This window comes from Phaethon lepturus, unplaced genomic scaffold, assembly GCF_000687285.1.
Source record: "Phaethon lepturus isolate BGI_N335 unplaced genomic scaffold, ASM68728v1 scaffold4928, whole genome shotgun sequence".
Classification (NCBI taxonomy): Eukaryota; Metazoa; Chordata; class Aves; order Phaethontiformes; family Phaethontidae; genus Phaethon; species Phaethon lepturus.
In genome coordinates, this window is record NW_010558140.1 from 1 (window position 1) to 15,766 (window position 15,766).

The 15,766-nt window shown below is 37.2% G+C and overlaps 1 protein-coding gene across 1 annotated transcript in view; it reads left to right on the top strand.

The window, feature by feature from the left end:
- Nucleotides 1-2,809: 2,809 nt before the first annotated feature.
- PARG (poly (ADP-ribose) glycohydrolase) overlaps nt 2,810-15,766 on the top strand; it is a 67,624-nt gene continuing 54,667 nt past the window's right edge. The window contains exons 1-6 of the mRNA XM_010292944.1: nt 2,810-2,868; nt 5,361-6,344; nt 8,828-9,011; nt 10,147-10,269; nt 11,595-11,678; nt 12,666-12,740. Of these exons, the coding sequence (XP_010291246.1) occupies nt 5,404-6,344; nt 8,828-9,011; nt 10,147-10,269; nt 11,595-11,678; nt 12,666-12,740 (1,407 nt within the window). The 5' untranslated portion in view covers nt 2,810-2,868; nt 5,361-5,403. The remainder of the gene's footprint in view (nt 2,869-5,360; nt 6,345-8,827; nt 9,012-10,146; nt 10,270-11,594; nt 11,679-12,665; nt 12,741-15,766) is intronic.

Below are 15,766 nucleotides of genomic sequence, written 5' to 3' on the forward strand. Positions count from 1 at the left end.
GTCCCTCTCGGCTGCTTATTGCATCTCTTACTCTGCTGCTGTTCGCGTGATACGTCGACGGGAGGGCAACCTTAAAGGGTGAGAGGCCGCTGGTGCCGGTGCACGTAGCCTCCCTGGAGGTGGGCTGTGGTGCCGGGGTTGAATCGTCTCTAATTTCACTTCCCGCAGCCAGCGTGTGCCGCGTGCCCGAGCCCGGTGGCATGGGGCAACGCGCGTTGCTTCCCTTTGAAGACGGCTTTGGGTATGGGATCGTTATCCTGGCTTTGTGCCTGATTCTTTACAAACTTTCAGTAACAGTGCAGCCATCCAAGCGAGGTTTCTCTCTTGCCGCAAGAGAAATGACGGTCAGTGGGGGGATGTGCCAGGCTATCGCGGCAGGGAGAGCAGAGGTTAGTGACAGGAACCCACGTGGGCATGTGGCTGCAGGCCTGGGGCGCTGCTGGTCGGGTGGGGTGCTCCTCCTTCTGGGTGGCAAAGCTGCGTGGAGAAAGCTCCCACACGGCTTCCTTAGGTTACTTTTATTTGGAGCTAATGCTGTCAAAATAATATTTTCATGCGCATTAAAGTACCAATTTCAGGAATAGAAGGGAAATGAGGGAAGAAAAAAAAACAAACAGATTTGCTATGGTCTTCTGTTGATGAGTTAAATCTCAGTAACGAGTAACTGAGAGGCAACTTTGACTAGATAATATTTTGACCTTGTATGTATGCATTCCTACAGAGTGATAAACAAGAATCTTCTAAAAATTATTTTTTTTTCCTCAGTGGCAGATTCTGAGGAATGGTTTGTTTTATGGGAATGATTTGGGGAATCTTGAATAGAAATTTAGAGACCACTTCATAAAAAAATTACACCAAAGTCTGTTTTTATTATCTACACTGAATGTAAGCATATGTTGTCTTTTTGTTGCCTCGTATGTTTTTATCACCTTATCTGTAGCAAAAAGAGATGCTAGTAGTATTAAATAAAAATTTTATGTTTGTTATAGGGCTTAAATGGCTAGTCAGATGTGAAAGTTCAGACCAAAGCCATTCTGTTCTGTTCTGATGCTGCTGCTATCATTTCTGTTTAGTGTGCTCATGAATAAGTATTCCTTCCTCAACACAAGTTTATACCTTGAGAGGTAGTCAGCTGCCTTTGGAGAGCCTTATTCATACCATGTTTTAACATGTTTCTTCAGGTTTTTTTTCTGGCTGCTTCTTTACCCTTTCCTGTAGGCAATTTGTGTTAACACTTCAAATATAAGCTGGTGAAATTTGGTAAACAGAATTACTAATACACTTCAGTTTTAGTGAGTCTTTAGAAAAAAAAAATTGTTTATAAAGCTGTTATTTTTGTCTGAGTGGAGTGAAGCTCAGCATTTGTTTAACAATTAAATAGCTGAGTATGGCACAGGTATCCTTGTGCTTTTAATGTATGTATGGCTTGGCGATACTCCATGGTGTCCTGGTCATGTGTTGCAAATTTTGCATTATTGTTTGAGCTGTTTCAGAAGAACTTAAAATTATTTAAATAGTTTCTGGAGTTTATTGTTTCATTCTTGAAATTCTTTACTTTTGATGGTGGATATTTGATAACCAGCTGTGGAAAAATGTTCAAGGCCTTGAATGTTAGGGAAAGCGTTTATGAAACAATGTCTCTTAAGTTACCTATGGCCTAAGCTACACCTATGCTACAAGTTATACAACCTCCATTTGCAGTAAAATGCTGAGTGGTTCAGTAGTGACTATTAATCAGAATAGCCAGATCAGCTGTACTGGTTTTTAAGTTCTGCAAAACTACTGCTGCAATAAGGGAACTACAAATTTTACCAACCCAGTTGAAAGCAGTGAGTAAATGCCTTGCACAGTCAGCAGTGTCTGGTAGGTAACTTCTCTTGGCAAATGGAAAAGAAATTGCCAGATTTTCAGAATTACATCTAAACAACAAAACAAAACCAATAAACCCTTCTTATACTAATGAAGATTACGTGCCAGTTGTGAAATAACTGCTTTGAGTTTTTCTTCCCTATTCCCCTCCTCGAGTCACTACATAATTAATTTGTGTGCTGCTGCTCTAGGGAAAGCTTGGCTGAACTGCAACATCACAGAGATAAGACTGATCACATTTAGTGGAGCGGTGTTGTTGGTAGTAAATCTGAAAAAAATGTGTCCTTCACGTTTTGCTGTCTAGGGGAGTAAGCATTGATAGGCTTCACAAATCGTTTATGGATGGAGGGGAAGAAATAGCCCTTTTCTCAGCACTTGTCACTTCTAATCTGTACAATTTTTATATAAAGTCTCATGTTTCACTGTATGCTACATAGAAATAATGTTCTCAGCTGGGTCTTCTAAGATGCCTAGTTGTTAGTTTTGTTTGTTTGTTTTAAGTTATGCCGTGTTGCCTCTTCATTCCAAAATTCAGCAGAAGTCTTTCAGGGCTCACTGTGGTGGTGGTAGTAATTAAAGGTGATAATGAGAGCTCAAGTTCAAGTTGCTTTTTTTTACTTTTAACTCTAGAGATTCACTCTGATTTTTTTAACCGTATTAAAAAATGTTGGATTAAAAAAACCCACCACATACCAATCCTGGTATTTATAAAAATTATTACAGAACCTACAGCTGCTGACTGATACAAATTAAATATTGCATCACATGTAGTTTTAATAGTGTTAGTGTCTGCATGCTGTCTGTAGTAGAGATGATAATGAGGACTTGAGATGTTTTTATCTTCCTTCAGTACAAGTTATCATATTCATATGCAATCATGGTGCAGTTCTATCATCTTTCATCTAATAATGTAGTGAACTGTGTTTTTTCAGTTTGTAAACAACGAACGATTACCACTTGGTTGGCGAATAAAGGACCCAAGACAACTGAATCCAAAAGGTAAAATCCAAAAAAATTCAAAAGTTGTGTTCTTTGAGTCCATCTGTGGGGAAGTAAAAGTGCAGATTGCCAGTACAGGTAGCTACTGAACAAAAGGCAACCCCATTTCTGCTGCTTTCTTTACCTTGGCACGTCCTCTTGAGTATAACTAACTGACAGATTTTCACTACAAAAAGCGAACTAGCCCCCTACCCCTCACTCCTAAGACCCCAATCCCAAACTTTTTGCTGGCTTAGCTTCCAGAAGCACCTCACTGTTTAGGTGAATAAATACTGTTGGTCTTGCAGAGAAGAAAGATGGGAACCTGCAGCAAGGGAAGGCAAAGCAGGAGTGCCGCTTCCAGTGGCAGCCAACCACTAGATCGAGTTAATTGTAATATCAGACTGTGTCCTTAGTCAACATCTCCACTTTTATTTTTGTTTAACATAGGGCAATAACAGTTAGAGCTTTTGGCTTATGGTCCTGCATTCAACTCACAGTTCTGCTGTTAACGGATAAAAGTCTGGTTTTGTTTGTCTCGTTGAACTGTGATTGTAGTATAAGCATTGCAACTTGATTTAATTTGGACCAGAATTTACAGGTGTTCAAATGTGCATTCAGGTTATTCTCTGAAAGATGTTATAAAAGTTTTGCTACTGAATGATTTTTTGCTAATGTAGTCTGGGAGTGATGTTTGCAAGGCAATGTTAAAATTGAACTCGTAAGAGTTTAACTGCCTGGTGCAGAGGAATGTCAGATACTACTTTTCTATAATTGCAATTGTAAATGTGGTGGTTTATTTTTCAATGATGTTTGTTAACAAATAGAAATTGAAATCTGTAGCAGTGCTAAAATGTTCAAGAAAAGCTAGGAAAACTTGTGATAATGATTAATACAGCAGTACACAGGGCTCAATTACAGGCTCATAGTTTGCAGTAAAGCAAAGATGTTTGGTTTTTTTTTAAGATTCACTTTAGAGTATTGCTTTTGTATGTCCTCCTCCAGCCTTGCTTACAGATTACAGCCTTAAGCAGCTTTAAGCAGCGGATTAGTCATGTGAACACTTCATGTGCCTTTCTATTGCAGTTAACATCGTAATTTTAATTTATTTGAGTTTTGACACTGTCTTTGTGCTAGATTTGATTTCTCATCTTAAGCTGACAACAGATACTGTCAATACCCCTAAACAGTCATTTATTGAGATGCAGCAGTAACATAACTTTCATTTTTGTTCTCTAGAGTTTTCAGGGCAGGAACAAATGCATAGATGGGGAATTAAATTATCATAACATGAAACCCTCTAAAATACTTTTGTTTTTCAAATAATCTTCTGATGGGTGAAGTTCCAAGCTATCACCTGTTGCTCCAAGCCCCTTTATTTTTTTTCTTTCTGTTCTGTACTGGGAAAGGTGTGAATGCTCTTTTTATCCAGAGTGCTTTTTTAGAAGAGGATCTGTTATTATTCCTGGAGAGAATTAATGCCTTCAGGAATCTCTTAAGATGTTCAGCTGCTGAATTTAGGATAGTGTGATAATTGTGTATTTTCCTATTTAGTGTAGATGGGGAAACTGGGGAATGACCAGACAGTGTGCTTAGTTTACATTGGTTGTATACAATGTTGTAACAACACATTCAGGAGAAGGTATTGTTCAGAGTGATACATTCACCAGGACTAGTCAGGTGTTTTTTAATATTCATGTGGCATCTAAGTATTTTTCTTTATCAGTACACTGACACAAAAAATTGGTACGTAAGTGTGAAATGACTCACCAATGCCTTCCTGAGAAGTTTGAACTGGTCATCCAAAACTCATTTCATTTCCCTATGTAACTGTTAGGGCACATGGCTTTCTGTTCTTTGTGTATGACAGGGCAGAGCAAATTAGGTGATTTTTCTCTTTAAAAATAATAATTGATTTAATGTGCCTTTTAATTTTTATCACCAGTTCTAAATATATTTTTTTATGCTTTTGTATTGTGATTTTTTTTTTTTTTTTTTTTTTTTTTTTTTAGGGAGTCATGGGCTGCTTAAAGTAAGGAAGTAATAGGATGTTGTTGAGACTATGGACTACTGTGTCCTGGTCTTCTAAAAGATGAATTTGTGGCTCTGAAGGAATGGCTACAAAACCATTGTTTCCTTGCTTAGTGTATTTAACTGATTAAAATGAAAGTTAAGGAGGATTTTATCATGACTTCTAACCTTTTTCATCTGAGGAAAATAACGAAATAATAACTTAATACTGCTTAGATTTGAAACTAAGGGTAGTGAATCACTGGAATAGATTTCTGAGGCAAGCAACTGATGCGTCATGCTTTGGAACCTTTAAGTGGTTGTTACTGAGCTACATTCCCCAGTGCAGTAAAACTTGTTGATTCTTGTAGTGCTTTCTTACAGAGTATAATGGGTAAAGTTCTGTAGTTTCTACTGTATGCTTATAATAATTTCTTTTAAAAAAAATCACAGAAATTTCATTTGGAGATAAGACATTAAATTCCCTTACTTGTCTTCCACAGCTTACACAGCAAAATTAATAACAATACTGAAGCAAACCCCAAGATGACTTCCATTAAAAAAGAGAACTTTTGTGAGCATGATGTGAAAAAGCTAGAGAATATATGTCAGCAGAATTACTCAAAGGTATCTGTGGAAGTTGGTGCAAAGCATGTAAATTTGCCTCAGACAGGCAGCATGTATAACTGGGAGGCTGAGGACAAAGATCTAGTCTTAGACACAGAGCCTGTGAAGGGGACTCAGTCTGGAGACCTCTTTAAAAATGCCAACATTGATCAGATGCACAAAACTAGCAAGCAGGCTCAGAGAGGCTGTGAAGAAAGCAGTGACAATTGGACTCAGAGGAAATTATCATCAGGCCGGTCTTTGAAAGTGGGAGATACAAAACTTTCTTCAAAAGACACTGAGACAGGTGAACAAGTGGCTTCATGCAATTCACGGAAGCTGAAAAGTTGCAATTCTGTCTGTTTGACGGGTGAACAAGAAGAAGGGAATGTAGTTCTGGAAAGTCCTCTATCAGATGCTGGTTGTGATGCTTGTGTATCTGATCTTGGAGGACCTGGGAAATTGAACAAACGTCAGAGCAGTTCAGGGGATTCACCTGCTTTTGAGAAAGAAAGTGAACCGGAGTCACCAATGGATGTTGATAATTCTAAAAATAGCTGTCATGGGTCAGAAGCTGATGAAGAAACGAGTCCATTTCTTGATGAGCGAGAGGAAATTAACATGTCAAAATCTGTAAACAAATCTTTTAGAATTCAATATGGGGATGCTGAACTGGAGTCAAGTCAGTCACGTTTTTCTGCCAAGGGCTGTGAAAGCTTTGAGGAAATAGATAATTCTGTTAAAGAGGATGGTCTGCATACAAAGTCACCAAGGATCTCTCCTGCTTCATCATCAGAATGCAAAGGTGCAAAACAGGGTGTGAAGAGAGACTCCAAAATCACCTCTCACTTCATGAGGATACCTAAAGTTGAAGACAAAAGGTAGTGTTCTGTCTGCACCTTGATTTGTTTTTTCATCCTCAAAAATTTCCTCTTTGGTTATAGCACTTTGGTGTATAAAGAGTTTTGGAAAATGTGTTAAGGCACAAAGATAAACCTGATATAAGCTTGAAATAACTTATTTTTAGGGACTACTTGTGTTTTTTAAAGGATATGTTTGTCCAGTGCAATTTTTTTCAATCATTGGACACCTGTTAAAATTGGGAATTAAAGACATTGTAGGAAGTTGATTTTACTCCTGAAAGAAGTGATTTAAGATCATGGGATTTTTAATGCTTGAAAACAAATTGTGGTACAGGAGTGCTTTATGGAGTGTAGCTCTAGCATGCATTCATTTCATTCAGATACTTGAGGAAACTGGTGTTTTCATGGTGTTGGTTTTTTTTAGTTTTGTCTGTCAAAAATACTGAATCTACTTTGTTGAAGCATCGGTGCTACTGATGCTTTGATTGAAAGAGACATGAAAAGTTTCACTTTTGAAAGCAGTTGTATAGATGTGTAGGAGTGCTTTTCAGGGTTTTTTTGTCTTTATTCATAATTTGAGGGAGAGAAGGACTGGTGATTACATACTACAGCAATGGAAAGAGAAGCCCTGAGCACAACCCAGGACTTCATAATGCTAGATGTTGTAAGGGCAAAAGGATAATCTCCACTCTGAAGAGTGTGGATTTCAGTGGGAGTTAAGAAAGTGAATAAACAGCGAAAGAGTAAGCAGAAATGAGAGGACTCTGTATGTTGCTGTAATAAGCAATTATCTCAGTAGACTGAAGCCCTTAAGGTAGAGCAAGAAAGTAGTTTTGCACATCTTTACTGGGAGATCCCTTCTGGATGTGAGGAGCAGCACAAACCATACCTTTCAAGGCAATGAACAAGAGGGTGACAGAGGGTCAGCAGTGGAAGCTTGCATTTGAGAAATCTTAAGTGATGAGTAGACTGGGAGTGGATTTGGAAGACAAAAAAGGTAGTTCTTAGGAAAAACGGATGGTTGAAGGATTTGCTAAAAAAATTATGCAGAAGGGTGTCATAAAGTTTAAAATTATGGGTTTAGGGAGTACTCTTTTCAATAACGTAAAATGAATTGCTGTTGTAGCAAAGCTGCAGAGGTTGAGGCTTGTGTTTGTCAGTGCTAGAGCATTGTGTGTTACAGTAAATCCATGTTTGAGAAGGGAAACTCATGCAAAAGTTTTGCTGTGTGGATAGACGGGAATCCTAGCAGTGCTTTACAGAATAATTAGTAAGGTAGAATATGAAGCTGTAGAGGTTTGGGCTGGTTTGTGGTTTTTTTTCTTCCTTCCTCCTTTTGGAGCCTAAACAAGATAATGTGAAGGTTATAAACCACAGTGCTGGGCAAAATAGTGGTATTGTCTACAGTGCTTAAGAGGGCACTTGGGAAATCTTAAAGCTTTCCTCCTGGTTTTTGTTAGACCAGGTCAGATAATAGGGCAGATAATAGACCGTCTCAGATCTTAAATTGCAGAGAAAGCAGCAGTAGCGTATCAGGTTTCAGTCATCAGTAATGCTGTGCCAGAATTATCCTTTGGCTCTCAGATGAGCACAATGAGCCTGTACCCCTGTGTCATGCCGATGTGGCTACACCATTTGCATGTCACTGGCCTGGTTGAAGGCAGGGTTTGCACCTGAAGAGATACTGGTGAATGTATAGATGCAGCAAACAGGTTGGACAACGTCTTTTTCCAAGGGTGGAGTAAGTTCACTAAGGGGAATTTAGAGGTCTGAGCAATACCTCAAAGTGCAGGCTTTTAACTTGTTTTGCATTTTACTCTAAGAACTTTCTTTTGCATGAGGAACATACGGTATGTTACATTAAATATAGAGCAGGTTCAGGTTATTCTTCCTCAAAACATCATAAATCCATGTAAATACCTTTGATCGTTAAGAGGATTAGTTCATCTCTCTTACACATATTTGAATTTTGCAAGTGTTTTTTGGATTACTTTTAAATTTCTATTTCCATTGCAAGTATTTCATGCCTGGCATGAACTATACAACCCTAGAGAGAAAGGGTTGTGAAGTTTTTTTGTGGGTTTTTTGTTGTTGTTTGAGGAAGGAATGCGTGCATCTGTGCACGTGCATGTGTTTGTTTTCTAACAGTTGAGAAGGGGCTGTAGAGGGTATCCTGACAAATGCACACCAGTGAGTCAGAGTCCTGTCCCTAGATAAAGGAGCATGGCTTTCCCTGCCTTGCTAACCTGTTGCAGTTCTGTGGTGTTTGAAAGCCTGTAGAGTGTTTTGGTACACATCATGTGCTTACCTGTACTGGGGAGGAGGAGGTTGTTGGTGATGGGGCTTTTCCCCAAATAAAGCTTTAGCCTGGGGCCACAGCACAGGCTTGCGAATGAACTGACTCCCTTATAAATGTAACCCTGGAGTGGAAGTTTGTGTACCTGCCTACCAGGTTTTTCAGTGGAAATAAAATGTCTCAATGTATTTTATTTTAACAACAGGAAAGAAAAGTGTGAATTCAAGCCCCAGAGACCAGGAAGGAAGATTCCTAAATATGTGCTGCCACCTCTTCCAACGAATAAGAAATGGTTTGGGACACCCATTGAAGAGATGAGAAGAATGCCTATGTGTGGGGCCCGTCTTCCTCATCTGCGACCCTCAGCCAATCATACAGTAACCGTCAGAGTACGATAATTCATTATATTACAGGAAATAAAATTTCTTACTGAGTTGTTCAATAATACAAAATGCTAAACGTTAGTCTTCTAGTATTAGCAGGTCGTGGAAGTCTTTCTTTGCCATTCCTTGCAAGCAGATGGGCAACAGATTTTCCTGAAAATTGACTTTTCTGATGCACAGAATTATGATACTAAGATCCAGAAGAAATGTAATTATGATTTTACTGCCTCTGGCTTGTTAGGGACAAGTATTTTTCTTTTGCATAGCGGGGGGTGTGTACTTCCTTGTCCGAGTTGTAAACTGTGTGAATTTAAATACATCTGCAAGCAAAATTTCAACATTTTCATGTTCTGTTTTCATTTTAATAGATTCTGTTTTGGGTTTAAGATACAGAAAAAGCTCAAAATATGAAAAAATAAAAGAATGGAGAGGAGTTTGTAGCATTTTTACCAGTGCACTTTAGATCAAATCTGATATACTTGCCTTTAATCCTTTGGAGTAGTATGTAGTCAAATTATTGTTGAAATAAAATGTGTGACCAGAAACCTGTAGGGTCATGGATAAATCCCAAAGAAAAGCAAAGCACGTTAAGTTTAAATGCAGGTTCTGAGGGAATCAGTGCTACCAGAAGGCTGTATAGCAGATTAGGTCTTTAAAAACACAGTGTTATTTACTTTTACATATCTGATATTCTGTGGAGTAAACTTGAAGTATTGCTGTGTTTATAACGATTTCTCATCCTCTTCAGTGTTAGGTTAAAAAGTATTTCTGCACATGACTATGGTTACATTTGAAATTACATTTTGAAAAAATTTGGATGAATCTAGGTAGATACTTAAATTCGTAAATGAGGAAGTCTTTAGGTGTTAATTGGACATGAAATAATTGCACATATTGCCTTTATTTCAGTGTGTTTGAAGGGATCAAATGATAAGGTGGTACTCTTTTCACCAAGTATAAAGTAACAGTAACAGATGGAGTTTTTTCTTACTGAATATCCATCATGTGGTTGCTGTGTAGCTTTCCCCTTTCCAAAAAGGGTGGTTGTAGATGAGAGCTTTTTTAACTTACTTTTTATTTCTTCCATTTAAAAACTGGAAAGTAGAGTCTGTGCTTCCCCCCTGTTCCTTCTGTGTTGCAGGTAGATCTTCTGAGAGAAGGAGAGGTGCCTAAACCTTTTCCAACTCACTACAAAGATTTGTGGGACAACAAACATGTTAAAATGCCCTGCTCAGAACAAAATTTATACCCTGTAGAGGATGAGGTAAGATAAAGTATTTACAGTTGTGTAATCAAATAAGTTTATTTACATACAGATGACTTTTCAGTTTAGTGCATTTGCTCTAAATTGTGTGTATGGAATTGGAAAATCAGGATGATGAACGTACCTGGTCTGAAAAGCTGGAGCCTGGGTCAGGACGCTTCAGACAGAGCAGAAGATTTTTAATTTTTTTTTTCCCCCCCATGTAATTATTTTAGCTAGCCATTGATTTGATGGTGTATATATTTCTGTACTTATATGGAGTATAAGCTTATACTCCATATAAGTTATATATTTATATAAGTATATATTATTTTTGTGTGTGTGAAGCGATTTGGACTGGCCAACAGATGCAAATGAATTTGTAACCATGTTCTGATTATAATATTCTGTCAGGTATTGCTGGTAGACTGAGCTGTATCTGACTGCTATTCTACTAAAACAATGGCAGAGATTAGAGTTGGCCCTGCATGGTTTGTTTATCTGGTATTTCTTGTCACTGCTCAAGACTTACTTAAACATACCCACTGAAATACTTCAGACCGTGGTGAATAAAATGAGCAAGTGTATCCTGTAGTGAAGGCTGTATAATGACTACTGATACTTGAATCTGGAATAGAGAATTTTTCTAGCCTTTAGGAAATACTCTCAGTCTTTTCATTTATCAATTTTACAGATACAGTATAAAAAGAATTAATTGATATTTCAAAGATAGAGTGTTGATAAGATCTTTGTTGCCAGTTGAGCAAGATGAGTTGTCTCTGCCCTTGTGGTGGTCTCATAAGAAATGTCATTATTGCTTGCAGTGGGCAATAAGACTTCTGCTGAGGAAAAATATTACAGGATGTCTTAAATTTGGGTTGACGCAAGAGTCAGACATAGCACTATGATTTCGTAATCTATGCCCTTAATATTCTTAATACTACCTTTTTGTAAGGCTAGTTCAGTTTATACTTTTGAACTGCGGATTTTATAAACTGTGGTCATGTTTTATCTGCAAAATCCACTTTCTTCACAAGGAATGTGCCGAACATTATTTGTCCTTCTTGAGATGGCAGGAGAAAGAGTGCTGCATATGTGAAAAAGATCTCTATGAATTTTGTGAATGCTTCAATTAGAAACAACTCTTAAGGAAGTAAAATGCAGTGGACTAGAAGTTATAGAAGTACTTTGCAGTTACTCAAAATAGATGGTTTATTTTTGAAGAACTTCACAAATAAAGCAAACTCTATTTAAAAAAAATGTGACAAGGAAGGCAATTATTAGTAAATGTGACGTTCTGTTTTGAATAAGTTAATGTGACTTTGTTTCGGGCTTTTGTTTTAAAGAACGGAGATAGAACTGCTGGAAGTCGATGGGAGTTAATCCAAACTGCCTTACTTAACAAATTTACTTGCTCACATGATTTGAAGGTAAGCTTGTCAATTTGAAATAAAGTCTATATACATATAAGTACATTCAGGCTCTCTCTGAAATGTTAGTGATTCTGGTTCAGCCCTATTTGTTTAATCACTTGTGAAAATAAACAAATCTATGCTGTTCAGGGGATTCCCATGTGAATTAAGGGTCTCAAATAATGCGGCCTAAGTGTTACCACTGAATTTATTAGGTATTATTAAGATGAATTGTCTTTTCTAAGTCTACACAAAACTCTTTGTCCAGCGGTATCTACTAGTTTGTGGTAAATGTAGCATGTAGGCTTTTTCTACAACCAGATGGTAGGGCAATGCACAGGTGAGAGAGTTTGAAATGGTAACTGTTCACGCCAGTGTACTCCACTAAAATTGCAACAATTCAAGCTGCTGAAAAAAATCTGTAAATTTTGGAGACTAGTGCTTTGTTGGTAACACTTTTATAGTTCTTGTTGGGTTTTAATGAATTGTGATTTGGAGCAGTTTAGAATTGCTATTACGTTTTTTTGCGAAGAATAATATAATTTAGATTATACTTGAAAGTCAGGGAAGGAGAAAAATGCAAAAGCTACAGATAAACTTTAAACGAATAGAAAGTGCTCCCCTGACAATGAATAAAATTTCCCTTAATAATACTTTATTTGATGTTTTTTCTTGAGAATTTTTTAAAGGTCATTATTGTTGTAATGTGCTTATTCCATCTTGTTGTGTTTCTGATTCTTTTAAGTTCCTAAAGTGCTAACTTCTGCTGTATTGCTGAGGTACATTTTTTGGTATTTTTAAAGAGAGCAACCATGGGATGGGGAATGATTATGTTGTGTGTTGGAGACGCATCATATTAATAGAGTTTTATGGATTTTGTTAGGCTCTGTAACAGGTTTTAGCCACTAGATGGTACTGTTCCTTCAAAAAGGAAATTTAATAAACTTGTTTTTCTTCTGTTAATAAGTATCTTTTCAGCTTTATTTTGTTGCGCTCTTTCTGTAGGAGGCTATACTGAGATACAATGTTGCTTATTCCAAGAAATGGGATTTCACAGCTCTTACCGACTTCTGTGAGAAGGTAAGACCAAATTGATTTAACATAGAAAGAAAAGTAAAATGTAAGTGACTACTTTGTATGTCTCAATGCTTTTGGTTTTATTTCCCTCTTGAAGAGTAAAAGTTTTGCAGTCATCTCTATGTGGACAGATATTTGGCTGGTAACTTCAGTTGAAGTTGTAATTACACTTTACAAACTGGATTAATTTTAAATCTTAAGCAAATAATTTGGGTGCTTCAGACTGAAAGTAAGATGAGAAATTCCTTTTCTCTGTTTTATGAAAACTATTTCCAGTGTAATGGTTTCTTGTTTTTGAAAGTGTTGCTCCTTTTTTCCTCTTTTTAAACAACTTTATTATATTACAGTGGTGGTTGTAAAGACTGTGCTTTGCTGGTCTAGCAGTAAAATTTTGCTATATGCTGCGATGTTGAATTTAAACTGTAGAGCCTTTGAAAGTTTGGGGTGCTTTTTATGATTTCATGTTACCTTCCTGGGAGAGGATGGAAAAGAAAAATGAATAGTAGGTGGCAAAGGCACGTTCGACTAATGTTAATGTATATCCTGACTGATGATCAGAAACTATGCTAAGTCAAGCAGTATGGGAGATTAAATGGGATGCAATAGAAATTGTTATATTTTTCTTCCACCAGCTCAGAAGTACTTTTAAAACATGTGTGCTTGTTTTCTTGGGAGGGGCTTGCTAAACTGTATAAGATTCAGTGGAAACTAACTTGATTTTAAGTTCATTTTGTTAGTTTGTATGTTTAAAGTACATGTCTGCTTAATTCATGTGATTAGAGGAACTGTTCTTTCTATTGCACATTTCCAGTGCATATAGGGGCTACTATTTTACAACATGAGTTTTGTTTTGCAGGCAACACAGTGTTGTTATTACTGACAGAAGGTACCACTAAAAACACTGCTGATATTATACTCATTGGCCATGATTGCTACTGTGTTTGCCCATTTTGCCAGTTTAGTGCTCCCTTCTCTCACCTGTGGAGTTCCCTGTTTTTCAGGCTGTAAGGGCTGAATGGTAGAGGCTGTGGGCATTTGGCATCTTTGTTCCTGTTGACTCTTGTACTAACCAAAGTTAACTTGGCCTGTTCAACTGTTCACTCTTGTGTTGTTAAAGAACACCTATATTAGAGTGTTTTAAAGTACGAGTAAACTACTTATTTAAAAATATGACTCAGGAATGTACCAGATGTGCATTGTATTGCCTCAAATGTGACTGAGCTTGTCCTGATGTGTACATGTCATGCATCTGGGAGTTTGGAAATGATAAGTGATTAGATTCAGAGATCATCAGCCAGGGAGAGTAAGTAATATTGTCTGGAGCTGCTACAAGACAGTGGCTCCTTGTAGACCTTTTGCTCCAGGAGCAAAATCTTACCATGGCTTTGTTTATTGAATATATTGTTCGGTGAACAGAACAGGTGGAGGGGATACATCTTGTAGAAAGATGTTTAAATTTCTTATATTATTAAGGGATGCATGAACTCTTCCAAGTTCTGTGAATTAACAAGGCATCTGCTTTCAAAGACTGTTTGCAGTCTTCTTAAGTGAGCAGTTACTGAGTAAAAAATTGAGATCCTCTGTGGAAATGACCTAAATGTACTAGCTGTAGTGAAGTGTAGCTTTTGAAGTTACTGTATTAGGGAGTTAATGACTAAGGGCTTAGCATTAGCTTGTGTGTTTTTTTGTTTATCTTATGGTTTCAGGTGACGTTTCTCAGTGTAAGTTGAGAGGCTTGGTTGAAAGGAAAGCTAGCTTGAGGAATCAGCCCAAAGGGAGGAGGAGCAGCTCAACAGAGGGAGAAAGAGTCACAAATACATATTAAAAGAAAAAGATTAAAACAGCGTCTATGATCATCAAGTATCTATTTATATTCTTGGGCACTATTGACTTCTAATACATTCTTAAACAAGAATTCTGTGGTCTGATTTGGAAGGGAGCTATGTCCATGAATGTAATGGTGTCTATTTTAGTGATTCATTTAAGGCCACTATATTCAGATATTACTTCAACAGGTCTGTGCTTGGTAAATTATAAAGTACCATTTGTTGTTTTATCTTCTGACCCTGGACACAGCTCACCTTATCTATTAATCTGTTAAATGTTTTCATAGCAGTCTTACATTGTGTTTCCTATTTTAGGTAGTTTCTTTTGAAGTTACACAGTCAAAATTCACATTATTTTTTAAATCCTATTTGTAAGATTCGAATCAATTTCCTTGTAATAACAATAATTATCAGTTTCTTGGACTTAAGTTTGTTTTCCTGTAAGATTAAAACATTCAGCTTTCTTAACTAATGGGAAATAAATATCATGTATGTGAGCCAGGATTTTTTGCAAAACAACATACCCTGACATGTACAGGCTGACCAGTTTTACGGTTTGTCCAAAGTGTTGTCAGAAGAGGGAGCCCTCACACTATTTTAGGAAGATTCTTTTGGATGCCAGTTGATATGTGGAAGTAAAATTCCTGTTCGTAGAGTGAAGTAAATTTGGGAGCTTGGGTGTTTTTTTTTTTCTTTTAAAAAGTTCATAGCACCCATCAGTAATGTGCTTAAAGCTCTCAGTAGCTTATTTGCTTCAGTCATCTGACAGTTTTGTTGTCCTCTATGGGATTTCCACACTGTTGTATTGATTTGTTTTGCCATCGGTTTGTTAATATTGGCAAACAAGCTTAGGATTTATTCAAGTTATTACTTGGTGGATGAAAATTGTTAGTGCTGACATTTTTCTTCTTATTTGCAAAGTTCTTGTCACTTGGAAATCATCCTTGCATGTGTTTGCCCAGAACTTACCTAGAAGCCAGACAGGAAAAAGTAAACAACCAGCAGAAAAGGAAATGTGAGGAAACCACTGTGGATGGACCTGTCTCAGGACCCGCAGTGTGTTGTAGATTTACATGAATGATGATAGGTTGCGAATTTATTACATGCTCACATGATCAACAGTGCTATGTACTGTAGTAGTTTTTACTTCTCTTTCTTGTAGATTTGCACTTGCACTTGTAGGCAAGACCAAATTATTTTTAT